The 17,953-nt window shown below is 50.3% G+C and overlaps 2 protein-coding genes across 2 annotated transcripts; both read right to left on the bottom strand.

Moving 5' to 3' along the window:
- Nucleotides 1–907: 907 nt before the first annotated feature.
- On the bottom strand, nt 908–4,129 carry LOC134362432 (melanoma inhibitory activity protein 2-like; the record flags this gene model as incomplete). Its single annotated transcript, XM_063077681.1, has 2 exons — nt 1,952–4,129; nt 908–1,009 (listed from the first exon to the last, which is right to left on the bottom strand). Coding segments are annotated over exons 1-2 (2,280 nt in total), but the record flags the coding sequence as incomplete, so codon positions are not given.
- Nucleotides 4,130–14,041: 9,912 nt separating this feature from the next.
- On the bottom strand, nt 14,042–17,263 carry LOC134362431 (melanoma inhibitory activity protein 2-like; the record flags this gene model as incomplete). The annotated part of the gene is made up of 2 exons (XM_063077679.1): nt 15,086–17,263; nt 14,042–14,143 (listed from the first exon to the last, which is right to left on the bottom strand). Coding segments are annotated over exons 1-2 (2,280 nt in total), but the record flags the coding sequence as incomplete, so codon positions are not given.
- Between the last annotated feature and the right edge of the window lie 690 nt (nt 17,264–17,953).

Below are 17,953 nucleotides of genomic sequence, written 5' to 3'. Positions count from 1 at the left end.
ATGCAGGATGTTATATGGCTTTTTACCTGTATACAGTGCTCACTGCTTTCTATTCATAAAAAATTTAAATTAGAACCATAGAAGCATCATTATAACCTCCTTACAGGTTTCTTTCTAGATAGTCAAGGTCTATGAAACACATAAACACTGGTTAATAATATGCTTCACCTTCTTATCATATCTTCTCACCACAGACTTTTTCATTGCAGTATGGACAGAGGCTTAGATTTCATGTTTTAAGAGCATAAAAATATCCATCGACAGCAAGTTTTTATAAATAGAGGGTCTTGAAGGGTCTTAGATCCACAATTTCTTTTGCTAATTTTAAAAGATTATTATTATTTTTAACGGACACCTAATAACTGTACATATTTATGGGGTACATTGTGATTTTTTTAATTAAAAACCTAGCTGATTTTATTATTATTATCAATACCAAACAAGTCTTTAAATCAATGAAAATTTAATTAAGCATAAAGTTGCTTTCACATTTGTCTACCACCGTAGTAAATACAGTTCTTGGCATAAAGACACAGCCCTTGGAGTTTAAAACATCCCCAACTGCAAGATTACCTAAATAAATTTCCCATTATTGTTTATGTAATAGTGGGTTAGTTAATCAAATTAACATAATTATACAATCTAGGATAAAATAAAATGGAAATAATTTACTCATGAAATTCATATTTAAATCATCTTTATTTACAAAATAGTATCCTGAGAATTATAATTCCATTAAGCTTCAATTTGAGCAAAAAAAGTAGTTACTTAAAATGAAAATGAAAGATAAGTCAAAACTCTATGAAGAGAGACCAAAAATATCATCAGGTTTCTTGCTGTGCTTCTGGATTTCAGGAGCAGGCTCATTTGAGCACGGAATCGACCCTGAAGGGAACTCACCCCTACTTTCAGAATGTGGGGGTGGAGGTGAAAATCCAGCTCCTAGAGGAACATAAGGAGGAAATCCCCTCAGTGAATAGACATTTCTCATTGCAAATGGAGGTGGTGGCTGGACAGAGAAATCCCTTGGTAGAAAATAATTTTGAGGAGCTCCATACATGCTTTCTGGAGGAGGGGGAGGAAAAGGAGGTTCTCTTCTCATGAATGGACCCCTCCTATCCACTGGAAACAATGGACCTCTGATTGCAGGAAAAGGTGGAGGAGCAAAGCCAGGGCCACTTGCTTCCCTTTCAGCAGGCACAGATGAATGAGGCACATTTACATTACCAAGATCGTCTTTGGTTTCATTTCTACTGGATTCCATTTGTGAGGGCTTTGGCCCATCCACTTTATCCAAAGAAGGCAGATTCAAACTTCTGAGTTCTGCTGGTCCAGACGGTCCACCAGGATCTGGATCAAATATGTCTTGCCTTTGTGGAAGAAGAGCTGGATCAGAACATGGGTGGCCTGGTGGAGGAATCATCATCCTCCGGTGTTGTTCCCACGGAGGTGACAGGAACCCAGATGGAGGTGGTGGCTGCACAGGGAAATCCCTTGGTAGATAATAATTTTGAGGAGCTCCATACATGCTCCCTGGAGGAGGTGGAGGAAAAGGAGGTTCTCTTCTCATGAATGGACCCCTCCTATCCACTGGAAACAATGGACCTCTGATTGCAGGAAAAGGTGGAGGAGCAAAGCCAGGGCCACTTGCTTCCCTTTCAGCAGGCACAGATGAATGAGGCACATTTACATTACCAAGGTCGTCTTTGGTTTCATTTCTGCTGGATTCCATTTGTGAGGGCTTTGGCCCATCCACTTTATCCAAAGAAGGCAGATTCAAACTTCTGAGTTCTGCTGGGCCAGACGGTCCACCAGGATCAGGATCAAATCCGTCTTGCCTTTGTGGAAGAAGAGCTGGATCAGAACATGGGTGGCCTGGTGGAGGAATCATCATCCTTCGGTGTTGTTCCCACGGAGGTGACAGGAACCGAGATGGAGGTGGTGGCTGCACAGGGAAATCCCTTGGTAGATAATAATTTTGAGGAGCTCCATACATGCTCCCTGGAGGAGGTGGAGGAAAAGGAGGTTCTCTTCTCATGAATGGACCCCTCCTATCCACTGGAAACAATGGACCTCTGATTGCAGGAAAAGGTGGAGGAGCAAAGCCAGGGCCACTTGCTTCCCTTTCAGCAGGCACAGATGAATGAGGCACATTTACATTACCAAGGTCGTCTTTGGTTTCATTTCTGCTGGATTCCATTTGTGAAGGCTTTGGCCCATCCACTTTATCCAAAGAAGGCAGATTGAAACTTCTGAGTTCTGCTGGGCCAGACGGTCCACCAGGATCAGGATCAAATCCGTCTTGCCTTCGTGGAAGAAGAGCTGGATCAGAACATGGGTGGCCTGGTGGAGGAATCCTCATCCTCCGGTGCTGTTCCCACGGAGGTGACAGGAACCCAGAAGGTGCTCCATGAGAATCGGTTACCCTATCACAGCCCGATTCTCCTCTTTCATTGGTCATCTGGTGATCCAGAGTATTCTCTGGGCCTCTTGAGCCTCTTCCTCCTCCTCGCCCTGGAGTCAAAGGTGCGAGTCTGAGTGGAGAGAGAAAAGCTCTCGTTTCGGATGAAGGTCGACCCACTGGTGAGGCACCACATGGGGAATGCTCTCCGCCAAATGCTGTCTTTGGAACATCAACTACATAAGGATCTTTCTTGAAAAGTTCAAATTTAAACTCTCTTTCAGCTAATTTTTGTCTCTTGGAAACATTTACTTTCCTTAAATACCTGAGGTGTCTTTCAGCAGTCTCAGCTGCCACCCAGCTGCCATGCGCTTCTTTCTCATAGGAAGTCATCTGCCCTTGATAAGAACGAACGGTTCTCTCCAATTCTTCTTCCGCATCTCTGGCTCTCCTTCTGTAGGTCTCCAGTTCCTCAGCTGCATGGCTCACCTTCTCTTCTACTTTGGAAAGTTTCTCCTCCTTCTCTAACCGGTCCTTTTCCTCTGCTATTAACTTCCTGTGGAGATTCATTCCATTTTCTTGATACAGTTCAGTCATTACTTTAAGTTTCTGCTGAAGCTTCTGATTTTCACTTTCCAACTGTGTGTTTTCTGACTGTAAAGATGCTTGTTCAGTCTGGAGATTTGTAATATGCTCAATAAGCTCTTCCTTTGTTTTATCTACTTCAGACAACTCAGTGTAAATTTGGTTTCTTTCTCCTTCTAGGGTTTTGAAAGAAGCATTTAACTTAGCAGCGTGAATCAGTTTCTTCAAAGCTCCTTTTGGCAGATCATCTAAGCGAGCACCCTTTTGTGATTCACTCTTCATCTCCAATTCCAAGTCATCAGCCATCATGTCTTCTCCAAGCACAGCAGCCCAGTCTGTCATCTTGAGCAAGCGTTCAGCCAGAGACTGGATGTGATTTTCTTTATCACTCAGAACTCGTTCTGCCTGGACCTTGGAGTTTTCAAATATTATTTTCTGTTTATTAAGTTCACTCACTTGTTCTTTCAATACTTCCGCTTCCTGTAAAAGCTGTTTCTGGCTTTCCTGAAGTTGGGAATTTTCATTCAAGGCGTCTTTTATTGCCACCTTCAGACGTTCTTCATTCATTTGAAATATTTTGCAGATTAGTTTGGCTTCAGCTACTTGTGACTGGATGGATTTCGATTCATCTTCTAGGGACTGTATCCTTTTTGAAATATCTGCCATCAATTCATCTTGCTCACAATGTTTAGATTTCTGTTCCTTTAATTCTTTGGCTAGAAAGACTATTTCATCCTCAAGTTTAGATTTGGAGCTGCTCAGCTTTTCATAGGTTGCCTCCAAGCTTTGTGCTTCTGTTGACCCCTTCTCAAAGCTGGCATCCTTCACAGCTGACTCCAAGCCTTCATACTCCTCTTGAACAACGCAAAGTTTGTCAAGTAGTTTACATTTTTCTTCAATTAGTCCAGAAAGCTTTTCAGCAAGCTTTTTCTCTCTTCTTACATAAAGCCGGCTTCTCACCGATCGAACACTTCTCCACAAAAACAAGAGAATCAACAATCCAGTAAGAGCCGCACATGTCACCAGTTCCCACGGAAAAGCAGGGCCCGGTCTCAGGTCTTCAGGCAATGCTGCCACAGTCCTGCACAGCTTTCCCAGGACCAGCCCCAAGTACGGCTGAGGGGCAGCCCCGGGCACCTCCATGGCGCCGAGGCTGCTCCGGCTGTGGCCACAGTAGCCACGGCCCGGCCGGGCCACCACCAGCAGCTGAGACAGCTCTGCGTTCTGTCGGGAACGCGAACCAGCCCCGGCGACAGCAGCAGACACAGCGCAGCCGGCCTGGAGGGGAGCCGGGGAGCACTGGCGCCCACCGGCCTCAGGCGTCCCCCACGCACACCATGGTAACCAGGCCCCTTTGTGACGTCACTTCCGCCACGCGGTTCCGGAGCCTGCCCCGTGGGAGCCTGTGACACACGCTGTCCTAGCCACCCCCACCTCGGCTTGGTTTTGGCCGGGCCACCGCTGGATTTGAATCCATGTTTATAATGATGAAATCTGGGTAATCACCATACTCATCACTCAAATATTTGTCATTTCTTTGTGCTGGGAAAATTCAAAATCCTCTCTTTTAGCTATTTGAAATGATCTAATAAATGCGTGCTGACTCTAGCCACCTTACAAAGCTGTAGATCAGTACAAAGAGTTCCTCCTGTCCAGCTGCAACTTTGTATCTGTAACCTCTGCCTTTCCCCTCCTCGCCCTACCCTTCCCAGCCTCTAGTGACCACTAGTCTGCTACTTCTAGGAGATCAACTTTTCCTTTGGCAATTTTTTAAAAGGAAATTTTGCGATTTTAATTTCTTTCAGAGGAGCATCCTTCCTTAGATATCTGCCAAGGAACAAAAGTGTTTCCTTTGGACTAACTTTGCCAAAATAGCCATAGAATGTGGCAATGGGAAGAGGCCTGAGACACTCTGGGCTTCAGCTGGCCCAACGCTTTCTTTATAGGTAATGAAGCAAAGGTCTACAGTAAGTGCACTACTTGTCCAGGGCTGTTTAGCTATTTAGTGGCACAAGTGTGTTGTATTTCGGGATCTGCTGGATGTCAGTGAAATGCTCTTTGTTTAAAAAACACTTTATTGAGGAATATTTTAGATACCTTGTAATCCACCCATTTCAGGTATGCAATTCAACGAGTTCTAGTAAGTTCATCAAGTTGTGCAGCCATCACCACAAATCAGTTTTAGAACATTTTCACCACACCAATAAGATCTCCTGTACCCATTTATTCTTTTTTTCCCCCAATTTTATTGGTTATGAATATTCACGGGATGCAAGGCTGATTGTCACCGTTCATGCCCAAGCTGTGATGGCCAGATTCATACTGGCCACATGACCGTTACATTTATTGTATCACCTTTATTGACTTTCATATGTTGAACCATCCTTGTATCCCTGGCATGAATCCCACTTCAGGTGCCTGAAACCTCTGCCAAGTTTCTCTTTTTGGTGCCCATAGGAGCCAGCCTGTGCCACTGGTTCCCATGAAACAGATCCCTGAGACACACCCTGCCTTGCAGCAGGCACAAAGCACTTGCTCGCCCGTTGCCTTTTTTTTTTTAGCCAGCCAGTTAGTTCCAACTTTCAGGACTCCAGGGGAATAAAATGAGGACTGTTCCAGAGGGGAGGCAGCTGCCCAGGTGTCTGGCCCAAACTCCCAGCCCACCCTGCCCCCTGGGGAAAGGGGGGGCAAGCCTCAGGTCAGGGCACAGCTCCCCAGGAGCCCCTCGGCCTTTCAAGGCCAGGACAGCCCTGCTCCTTTGGCTCCCAGCACACTTCCAGGAGCAGGGACGCGCTGAGCGTTTTGAGTCTTCACGGTGGACTTGGGAGGAAGGTGTCTTTATCTCACTCTATGGATGATGACAGTGAGACCCAGAAAAGTAAAAGGGTTTGCCCAAGTCACAGGCTAGAAAGTGACAAAGCCGGGACATAAAGCCTGTTCCTTTCATCCCAAAGCGAGCATGGCGGTCAAGATGCACCCCAACCGATGACACACCCATGTTTCATACGTCAGCTTGGACACTTGCTGATCACACTGCCCAGGACAGGCCTGGCCTTCCTTACTGTGTGAACTGAAAAGGTAGGACCAGAGAAGCCCACCCCCAAACCAGTGCTGCCCTCTGGAGAGTCACCCTCCCACTGCTCAGAGGTGCTTTCTTCGAAGTTAACAAGCTGTGCAACCAAACAGGTCAGGACGACTGCCCTGCCCACTGGGCCCCCCAGGCCCCGGGGCCTTGGGAACCTCCCACTGCAGCAGCCAACCTGGGGGGGTTCCCCTCATGCAACACAGATGTGAACGTTCCTGCCCCCTGCCATGACCCCCCCCTGCCACTGGGTCCTTTCCCAGGCAGGAGGGAATGGGGATCGAGGACGCCTGAGTAGGCTCCTTGCATGGGCCTCAGTGGTGGCCGTGCTGTGGGCACGTGGCCATTAGCAAACTCCCCAAGAGAGAGTCAGTTTTGCAAGAGTCTCTGGCAGCTATCAGACCCAGAAAAGGGGAGGAAGGCTGCAGGAGAGCCTGCCCTGTTAGCTACGAGCTTGAGCCTGATGGGTTGGAACTGTGCTTTTCCTCCCACGGTGGCAGGAGCCTGAGGGCAGGGCAGTTTGGAAGTGGAAAGGGAGGGAATCCTTTCAAGTCTGGATGAAGGCTGCTTCCTTATGTTGCAATTACTGAGCACTTCACACTGGAGGCGGCGGTGATGAGACGCGTTAGCTGACCAGGGTCTTATACTCTCATCCCAGGCAGGGGAGGGGCTTGGCAAGCCCCACCCACAAGTCTTGGGGTCTCCTGGACCTTCCTCATGACCCCCTCCACTCCAGGCCCAAGTTCAATCCCTCCTCCCCAGGACCCCAAGCCGGCAGGTGGAGCTCTTCGTACCTTTCCCTCAGGCCCTTTCTACTGTTGGGCCTGGCTGAGGGGCAGAGACAGAGAAATTCCCCCTCGGGGTTTGGGCCCTGCCCCACCAAGAGCCCCTGCCTGAGACCAAGGCCCCTCTGGGAGGGGGGTGCGTCTCACCATGCATGTGGTGCCCGCTCTTTAAAGAAGGTCAATAAACACCTGTTGCCCCCCCAAAGCCCTCCTCTGGATGCCACAGAACTCAGGGATGTCACCAGGACACTGAGCCAGCACAGCTGTGCAACTGGAAACCACTTAAAGCAGCTTTATTTGTGTCCACCTCTGGACCTTGAAACCTCTTCTGCTGGCCAGTCCTCCCACGGCCAGATGGAAACCTGACAGGCCCAGGCTGCTTCTTGGTAGGGAAATACCCGTGGTCTCCACCACTTCACGTCACACAGCACCGCTCGGCTCACGTCCAGGCCCAACAATAAAAAGGGCCTGACGTCATCGTCAAGTCCCCTGCTTTGAAGTGGAGGCCACTCCTGCTGCCCCGGCCTGGTGAGGTGGGAAGCCTCGGCCGGGCAGCAGGCGTGGTCAGCCTCCAGCTGAACTGTGCTCTGGGCTTGGCGGAGGTTGAAAGCTACACCTCTTTCTCTCATCGGCATCTCCAAGGGTCTTCAGAGCCCGGACATGTTCCCCACTGTCCCCCTGACTAGAATATTTTGTGTGGGCCTCAGAGAACCAAGGAGCCCCTGACGGGTAGTGGCAGCCCCACCTTCTCTTGGCCTGCATCTGTTCACTGCCCAGACTGCCTCCTGGGACTGGGCCTGTGAGATTCCACGCCGACTCTCTCACACGAGGCCCTCACCTGGGCCGTCGGCCCTCTCCTCAGCTCCGCCATCAAAGCAGCCAGCCTGTCTCTTGCCCTCTAGACTTTGGGGTGGGGGTGGGGGTGAGGCATCAGTCCACTGGATTTCTCCACCTGCGGAGGACACCTCAAAGCCTAAAGCTCTCTTTAAAGCCCTCTTCCTCTGGCTTGATGTGAACGAGGGCATCTCACCTCACCCTCTGGTCTCAGCTCACCTCCCTGATATCCCCGCCTCTAACCTCAATACTTGACTCCTTGGTACCCTTGGTGTGGGTGAGGGGTCAGGCCATCTCTTCTCTAAATGCGGCATCAATGTGGGCAGAGGTCAGGGGCTGGGCGGGGTCATCTCACTGCACACACCGGCCTCCCTCCCCACATGGGGCTGTGATCATCAGTGTTTGTACGAGGGTTGGAAGCTAACTGCTCCATGCTTGTCCAGAAAGTGCAAGGAAGGATTTGGGACCATGGAGGAGGGGCCCATGGTGTGGACCAGGCTGGCTGCCAGCCTCCTGGTTTGGTCCCTGGCATTTAGGCTCAGAGAGACCGGGTGCTAGGAGGTAAGATGGGAGGCCCAGAGGGTGGGGAGGGACACTGGCCACCACCACCCAGAGCAGGGCCTCAGGCTGACTCCAGAGAACTCAGTTATGTCCTGAAATGCCACCATCATACGTTGACTCCTTTGGGTAAGTATTGCCTTTGCTATGCAGCCCACATCCAGTCTCTGCATCCTAGTTTCTCAGCCCTCAGGTAGATAAGCAACAAGTCCTGTCTCTTGGTTGATCCTTGTAAAGCGTTTAACACGCTTCCCGGTTGATACTCATAGCTCGATAAATAAATGTTAACTCACACTGCTTGCCCCTTCGGGTAGCACGGGCAGGCTCTCGCCCACCAGGCGACCCTCTCTTAGCACAACTCGGACACCTGGAGCTGCCCTGGCCAGTCACCTGAGACCTTGGATGCCTTGGCCCATCTGGCATTTCTTTGGCAGAATCTTCCATGGGGCCTTTTGCTGGGTGGCAAGGCTGGAGCGTCTGGCACAACAATTCGAGTTTGCAAATACAAAAGCCACATCTTAAACATCACAAATTAGAACTGTGGTTTGGCAAAATATTTTTGTGCTCCTTTGAGGACCTGAAACTCCAAGAATAGTAGAAAACAGAATGTCTGGGATATTTATATACAGGTTAAGAGTCTCTAATCCAAAAATCCAAACTCCTAAACTTTTTGAGTGCTAACATGACACTCAAAGGAAATGCTCATTGGAGCATTCTGCAAATGGATTCTCCAAATATTCCCAAATCTGAAAACATCCTAAATCCAAAATACTTTCCAAGCATTTTGGATAAGGGGTACTCAACCTGTATTTTAATGGGGAGAAGAGAATGACAAAGTTGACTGTGGGACCGCAGGCTGCCAGAGTCATCAGACAGCCATGTTACACATGGTGTAGACAGCTGGAAGCCAGGAGTCATCTCATGCACGCACCTGTCTCCAGAGGCCTGACGCAATACCTCAGACAATGAAGAGACGAACACTAGAATTTTGATTAGACTCAACACATCCACAATTCAACTCAATTTAAAATTGCCTCACATACTCTTGGTAGCAATAAAACTGCAGCCTTTGGAAGATAATCTGCTCCTATCTTTCAGTATTTTCCATGTGGATATTCTTTGTCCCATCAGTGTCACCTCTAGGCCCAAACCCAGAGAAATCTCTGAAGGACACCAGGATGCTCACTGCAGCATTGTGTAGGACAGCACAACCTGGACACAACCTGAGTGTCCACCCGTGGGGCACGGGGAAAATACATCATGGTAAAATCATAATTGATGCAGCTTTAAAAAAGAATGAGACGGTCCTCTCTACCCTGACATGGAAATAGAGGTCTGCAGGTTTCTGGATATCAGAGCAGATTTAAACACAGGTGTTCGGACAGCGTGACGGGACCTGAGCTGAGGGACAGGAAACTGCAGCCTCAAGACCCCGTGTCATTCCGCTTTCTCGCTCTCTTTCCATGGGATCCAGAACCTCCGCCCTCCTTTTAGGCGCACTGGCTGGGGAGAGGCTGTGGCGGGAGCGGGAGCACGCGGGCAGCGGCTCAAGCGGGGCAGAGGCTGCAGCGGGATCAGGAGCGGGCGGGCAGATGCCAGAGGCGGGCAGAGCCTGCAGGGGGAGCGGGAGCGCGCGAGCAGCGGCTCCAGCCGGGCAGAGGCTGCAGCGGGATCGGGAGCGCGCAGGCAGCGGCTCGAGCAGGGCAGAGGCTGCAGCCAGATCGGGAGCGCGCGGGCAGTGGCTCCAGTGGGGCAGAGGCTGCAGACAGATCGGGAGAGCGGGGGCAGCGGCTGAGCGGTGCAGAGGCTGCCGCGCGATCGGGAGTGCACAGGCAGCGGCTCCAGCGGGACAGAGGTTGGAGCGGGAGCAGGAGGGCGCGGGCAACAGCTGGAGCTCGGCAAAGGCGGAGGCGGGAGCGGGAGCGTGAGCGTGCGGGCAGCGGCGGGAGAGGGGCAGAGGCTCCAGAGGGGCAGAGGCTGCAGCGGGATCGGGAGCGCCAGGGCAGCGGCTCCAGCAGGGCAGAGGCTGCAGCGAGATCGGGAGCGCTCGGGCAGCGGCTCGAACAGGGCAGAGGCTGCAGCGAGATCGGGAGCGGGCGGGCAGCGGCTCTAGCCTTTAGCGGGCAGAGGCTGCAGCGGGAGCGGGAGGGCGTGGGCAACAGCTGGAGCTGGGCAAAGGCTGCGGTGGGGCGGAAGCAGGAGGGGGTGGGAAACAGCTCGAGCTGGGCAAAGACAGCGGCGGGAGCTGGAGCGCTAGCGTGCGGGCAGAAGCTCGAGCGGGGCAGAGGCTGCGGCGGGATCGGGACCCCTCAGGCAGCCCCTCGAGCGGTGCAGAGGCTGCAGCGCGATCGGGAGCGCGGAGGCAGCGGCTGGAGCGGGGCAGAGGCTGCAGCGGGATCAGGAGCGGGTGGGCAGCGGCTCGAGACGGGCAGAGCCTGCAGGGGGAGCGGGAGCGCACGGGCAGCGGCTCCAGCCGGGCAGAGGCTGCAGCGGGATCTGGAGCGCGCAGGCAGCGGCTCGAGCAGGGCAGAGGCTGCAGCCAGATCGGGAGCGCGCGGGTAGTGGCTCCAGTGGGGCAGAGGCTGCGGCGGGATCGGGACCGCTCAGGCAGCCCCTCGAGCGGTGCAGAGGCTGCAGCGCGATTGGGAGTGCGCAGGCAGCGGCTCGAGCGGGACAGAGGCTGCAGCGGGATCGGGAGCGCGGGGGCAGTGGCTCCAGCAGGGCAGAGGCTGCAGCGAGATCGGGAGCGTGCGGGCAGCCGCTGGAGCGAGGCAGGGGCTGCAACGGGATCGTGAGCACGGGCAACGGCTCCAGCAGGGCAAAAGCTGCAGCGGGATCGGGAGCAAGCGGGCAGCAGCTCTAGCGGAGCAGAGGCTGGAGCAGGAGCAGGAGGGCGGGGCCACAGCTGGAACTGGGCAAATGCGGTGGCGGGAGGAAGAGCGTGAGCGTGGGGGAAGGTGCTCCAGAGGGGCAGAGGCTCGAGAGGGGCACAGGCTTCAGCGGGATCGGGAGGGCGCGGGCAGCGGCTCAAACAGGGCAGAGGCTGCAGCGGGATCGGGAGCGCCAGGGCAGCGGCTCGAGCCAGGCAGAGGCTGCAGCGCGATCGGGAGCGCATGGCAGCAGCTCGAAGGGAGCATAGGCTGCAGCGGGAGCAGGAGCGGGAGCGTGCGTGCAGCGGCTGCAGCGGGGCAACGGCTGCTTCGGGAGCGGGTGCGCACGGGGCAGCGGCTGGAAAGGGGCAGAGGCTGGAAAGTGGCAGCGGCTGCATAGGGAGCGGGAGCTCGTGGCAGCAGCTCCAATGGGCTGACGCTGCAGTGGGATCGGGAGCACGCGGGCAGCGGCTCTAGCGGGGCAGAGGCTGCAGCCAGATCGGGAGCGCGGGGGCAGCGGCTCGAGCGAGGCAGAGGCTGTAGCCAGATCGGGAGCGTGCGGGCAGCTGCTCGAGCGGGGCAGAGGCTGCAGTGGGATCGGGAACGCGCGGGCAGCGGCTCAAACAGGGCAGAGGCTGCAGCGGGATCGCGAGCGCCAGGGCAGCAGCTCGAGCCAGGCAGAGGCTGCAGCGCGATCGGGAGCGCACGGCAGCAGCTCGAACGGGGCAGAGGCTGCAGCGGGAGCAGGAGCGGGAGCGTGCATGCAGCGGCTGCAGCGGGGCAGCGGCTGGAAAGGGGCAGAGGCTGGAAAGGGGCAGCGGCTGCATAGGGAGCGGGAGCTGGCGGCAGCAGCTCCAATGGGCCGACGCTGCAGTGGGATCGGGAGCACGCGGGCAGCGGCTCTAGCGGGGCAGAGGCTGCAGCGGAGCGGGAGCGCTGGAGCGCTGAGGAGGCCGCTGCAGCGCTGACGCTCCTCAGAAGCAGCTGGACTCTCCTACCTGCTGCTGCAGAAATCTGTGGCAACACGTTGCTTTGGTGGAAGAACGTGAAGCAAGTTGAGCGTCACAGAGACACTAACTGCAGAAGAAGTGCTTCAGCAGCCACTTCAGATGACTGTGGAGGGTCTTTGATGCTGCATCAAAACTCAACGACAAATACTAGGTTTTTAAAGGCCAAGAAGCTTTAGAGAAGAAAATTTCCAGAAGAAATGGCTTTGGTTTGAGGAGAACATCCGTGAACAAAGAAAAACGGAAAGCACTCCCCTCAGGACAACCTCGGGATATGTCACTTCACAGACTCGGCTGGAGGTTTTTACCCACATGGGCCCGGCCTCTTCTTCTGTCTGTCTCTGAATCTGCCTGAGAAAAGATCTGCAGATGGTTATGGCCACTGCCTCATTTCCAGTTTCCAATATTGTGCAAGTTTCTTTCTTGGCCAATTCTAATCTGGAAGAAGAGACGGAAGGGAACTGTGGAAAATGTAATTAATTCCCAGCTTAGCTGCACTGACAGAGTACAAAGCACCAGAGTGTAGTGCCACATACTGTCTTTTTTCTAAGGCATAAATATGAGACTTACCAAATTATTTTCTAGATAAGAAATATCAAAGAATTTTCTAGAGAATTTCCCCTATTTTACAAAAAAAAAAATTTTTTTTGCAAAAAATGAGAAGAAAATCTCATTTATTTTGTTAATGCATACCACCCATATAGGCGCTATAGAGTTGAATGGTTTTCTTTCCCCCAAGGATTAAAGTTCTTAACGTTGCGGTCACATGGAAATCATCCTTAATTTTAACCTAAAGATTGGTGCATATTCTTCAGATATTTCAAGCAAAAATTAGCAGTAATGTATTATTTTTATCATCAGAAAAACGTTAACTGTCAATTACACACACACATGCATAAATATATAATACACACATCTCCATGTACGGCGGCACTTCAAAAAGCTCAGGGAAGATTCATATTATCTTTCAATTCTATTTTTCCACAAACATTTTGAAGTTCTCAGATACCCATATATGCAGGATGTTATAGGGCTTTTTACCTGTACACAGTGCTCGCTGTTTTCTATTCATAAAAAATTTAAATTAGAACCATAGAAGCATCATTATAACCTCCTTACAGGTTTCTTTCTAGATAGTCAAGGTCTATGAAACACATAAACACTGGTTAATAATATGCTTCACCTTCTTATCATATCTTCTCACCACAGACTTTTTCATTGCAGTATGGACAGAGGCTTAGATTTCATGTTTTAAGAGCATAAAAATATCCATCGACAGCAAGTTTTTATAAATAGAGGGTCTTGAAGGGTCTTAGATCCACAATTTCTTTTGCTAATTTTAAAAGATTATTATTATTAACGGACACCTAATAACTGTACATATTTATGGGATACATTGTGATTTTTTTAATTAAAAACCTAGCTGATTTTATTATTATTATCAATACCAAACAAGTCTTTAAATCAATGAAAATTTAATTAAGCATAAAGTTGCTTTCACATTTGTCTACCACCGTAGTAAATACAGTTCTTGGCATAAAGACACAGCCCTTGGAGTTTAAAACATCCCCAACTGCAAGATTACCTAAATAAATTTCCCATTATTGTTTATGTAATAGTGGGTTAGTTAATCAAATTAACATAATTATACAATCTAGGATAAAATAAAATGGAAATAATTTACTCATGAAATTCATATTTAAATCATCTTTATTTACAAAATAGTATCCTGAGAATTATAATTCCATTAAGCTTCAATTTGAGCAAAAAAAGTAGTTACTTAAAATGAAAATGAAAGATAAGTCAAAACTCTATGAAGAGAGACCAAAAATATCATCAGGTTTCTTGCTGTGCTTCTGGATTTCAGGAGCAGGCTCATTTGAGCACGGAATCGACCCTGAAGGGAACTCACCCCTACTTTCAGAATGTGGGGGTGGAGGTGAAAATCCAGCTCCTAGAGGAACATAAGGAGGAAATCCCCTCAGTGAATAGACATTTCTCATTGCAAATGGAGGTGGTGGCTGGACAGAGAAATCCCTTGGTAGAAAATAATTTTGAGGAGCTCCATACATGCTTTCTGGAGGAGGTGGAGGAAAAGGAGGTTCTCTTCTCATGAATGGACCCCTCCTATCCACTGGAAACAATGGACCTCTGATTGCAGGAAAAGGTGGAGGAGCAAAGCCAGGGCCACTTGCTTCCCTTTCAGCAGGCACAGATGAATGAGGCACATTTACATTACCAAGATCGTCTTTGGTTTCATTTCTACTGGATTCCATTTGTGAGGGCTTTGGCCCATCCACTTTATTCAAAGAAGGCAGATTCAAACTTCTGAGTTCTGCTGGTCCAGACGGTCCACCAGGATCTGGATCAAATATGTCTTGCCTTTGTGGAAGAAGAGCTGGATCAGAACATGGGTGGCCTGGTGGAGGAATCATCATCCTTCGGTGTTGTTCCCACGGAGGTGACAGGAACCCAGATGGAGGTGGTGGCTGCACAGGGAAATCCCTTGGTAGATAATAATTTTGAGGAGCTCCATACATGCTCCCTGGAGGAGGTGGAGGAAAAGGAGGTTCTCTTCTCATGAATGGACCCCTCCTATCCACTGGAATCAATGGACCTCTGATTGCAGGAAAAGGTGGAGGAGCAAAGCCAGGGCCACTTGCTTCCCTTTCAGCAGGCACAGATGAATGAGGCACATTTACATTACCAAGGTCGTCTTTGGTTTCATTTCTGCTGGATTCCATTTGTGAGGGCTTTGGCCCATCCACTTTATCCAAAGAAGGCAGATTCAAACTTCTGAGTTCTGCTGGGCCAGACGGTCCACCAGGATCAGGATCAAATCCGTCTTGCCTTTGTGGAAGAAGAGCTGGATCAGAACATGGGTGGCCTGGTGGAGGAATCATCATCCTTCGGTGTTGTTCCCACGGAGGTGACAGGAACCGAGATGGAGGTGGTGGCTGCACAGGGAAATCCCTTGGTAGATAATAATTTTGAGGAGCTCCATACATGCTCCCTGGAGGAGGTGGAGGAAAAGGAGGTTCTCTTCTCATGAATGGACCCCTCCTATCCACTGGAAACAATGGACCTCTGATTGCAGGAAAAGGTGGAGGAGCAAAGCCAGGGCCACTTGCTTCCCTTTCAGCAGGCACAGATGAATGAGGCACATTTACATTACCAAGGTCGTCTTTGGTTTCATTTCTGCTGGATTCCATTTGTGAAGGCTTTGGCCCATCCACTTTATCCAAAGAAGGCAGATTGAAACTTCTGAGTTCTGCTGGGCCAGACGGTCCACCAGGATCAGGATCAAATCCGTCTTGCCTTCGTGGAAGAAGAGCTGGATCAGAACATGGGTGGCCTGGTGGAGGAATCCTCATCCTCCGGTGCTGTTCCCACGGAGGTGACAGGAACCCAGAAGGTGCTCCATGAGAATCGGTTAACCTATCACAGCCCGATTCTCCTCTTTCATTGGTCATCTGGTGATCCAGAGTATTCTCTGGGCCTCTTGAGCCTCTTCCTCCTCCTCGCCCTGGAGTCAAAGGTGCGAGTCTGAGTGGAGAGAGAAAAGCTCTCGTTTCGGATGAAGGTCGACCCACTGGTGAGGCACCACATGGGGAATGCTCTCCGCCAAATGCTGTCTTTGGAACATCAACTACATAAGGATCTTTCTTGAAAAGTTCAAATTTAAACTCTCTTTCAGCTAATTTTTGTCTCTTGGAAACATTTACTTTCTTTAAATACCTGAGGTGTCTTTCAGCAGTCTCAGCTGCCACCCAGCTGCCATGCGCTTCTTTCTCATAGGAAGTCATCTGCCCTTGATAAGAACGAACGGTTCTCTCCAATTCTTCTTCCGCATCTCTGGCTCTCCTTCTGTAGGTCTCCAGTTCCTCAGCTGCATGGCTCACCTTCTCTTCTACTTTGGAAAGTTTCTCCTCCTTCTCTAACCGGTCCTTTTCCTCTGCTATTAACTTCCTGTGGAGATTCATTCCATTTTCTTGATACAGTTCAGTCATTACTTTAAGTTTCTGCTGAAGCTTCTGATTTTCACTTTCCAACTGTGTGTTTTCTGACTGTAAAGATGCTTGTTCAGTCTGGAGATTTGTAATATGCTCAATAAGCTCTTCCTTTGTTTTATCTACTTCAGTCAACTCAGTGTAAATTTGGTTTCTTTCTCCTTCTAGGGTTTTGAAAGAAGCATTTAACTTAGCAGCGTGAATCAGTTTCTTCAAAGCTCCTTTTGGCAGATCATCTAAGCGAGCACCCTTTTGTGATTCACTCTTCATCTCCAATTCCAAGTCATCAGCCATCATGTCTTCTCCAAGCACAGCAGCCCAGTCTGTCATCTTGAGCAAGCGTTCAGCCAGAGACTGGATGTGATTTTCTTTATCACTCAGAACTCGTTCTGCCTGGACCTTGGAGTTTTCAAATATTATTTTCTGTTTATTAAGTTCACTCACTTGTTCTTTCAATACTTCCGCTTCCTGTAAAAGCTGTTTCTGGCTTTCCTGAAGTTGGGAATTTTCATTCAAGGCGTCTTTTATTGCCACCTTCAGACGTTCTTCATTCATTTGAAATATTTTGCAGATTAGTTTGGCTTCAGCTACTTGTGACTGGATGGATTTCGATTCATCTTCTAGGGACTGTATCCTTTTTGAAATATCTGCCATCAATTCATCTTGCTCACAATGTTTAGATTTCTGTTCCTTTAATTCTTTGGCTAGAAAGACTATTTCATCCTCAAGTTTAGATTTGGAGCTGCTCAGCTTTTCATAGGTTGCCTCCAAGCTTTGTGCTTCTGTTGACCCCTTCTCAAAGCTGGCATCCTTCACAGCTGACTCCAAGCCTTCATACTCCTCTTGAACAACGCAAAGTTTGTCAAGTAGTTTACATTTTTCTTCAATTAGTCCAGAAAGCTTTTCAGCAAGCTTTTTCTCTCTTCTTACATAAAGCCGGCTTCTCACCGATCGAACACTTCTCCACAAAAACAAGAGAATCAACAATCCAGTAAGAGCCGCACATGTCACCAGTTCCCACGGAAAAGCAGGGCCCGGTCTCAGGTCTTCAGGCAATGCTGCCACAGTCCTGCACAGCTTTCCCAGGACCAGCCCCAAGTACGGCTGAGGGGCAGCCCCGGGCACCTCCATGGCGCCGAGGCTGCTCCGGCTGTGGCCACAGTAGCCACGGCCCGGCCGGGCCACCACCAGCAGCTGAGACAGCTCTGCGTTCTGTTGGGAACGCGAACCGGCCCCGGCGACAGCAGCAGACACAGCGCAGCCGGCCTGGAGGGGAGCCGGGGAGCACTGGCGCCCACCGGCCTCAGGCGTCCCCCACGCACACCATGGTAACCAGGCCCCTTTGTGACGTCACTTCCGCCACGCGGTTCCGGAGCCTGCCCCGCGGGAGCCTGTGACACACGCTGTCCTAGCCACCCCCACCTCGGCTTGGTTTTGGCCGGGCCACCGCTGGATTTGAATCCATGTTTATAATGATGAAATCTGGGTAATCAGCATACTCATCACTCAAATATTTGTCATTTCTTTGTGCTGGGAAAATTCAAAATCCTCTCTTTTAGCTATTTGAAATGATCTAATAAATGCGTGCTGACTCTAGCCACCTTACAAAGCTGTAGATCAGTACAAAGAGTTCCTCCTGTCCAGCTGCAACTTTGTATCTGTAACCTCTGCCTTTCCCCTCCTCGCCCTACCTTTCCCAGCCTCTAGTGACCACTAGTCTGCTACTTCTAGGAGATCAACTTTTCCTTTGGCAATTTTTTAAAAGGAAATTTTGCGATTTTAATTTCTTTCAGAGGAGCATCCTTCCTTAGATATCTGCCA

Source organism: Cynocephalus volans, chromosome 14, assembly GCF_027409185.1.
Source record: "Cynocephalus volans isolate mCynVol1 chromosome 14, mCynVol1.pri, whole genome shotgun sequence".
Lineage (NCBI taxonomy): Eukaryota > Metazoa > Chordata > Mammalia > Dermoptera > Cynocephalidae > Cynocephalus > Cynocephalus volans.
This window is presented reverse-complemented; position numbering and strand designations above follow the sequence as displayed.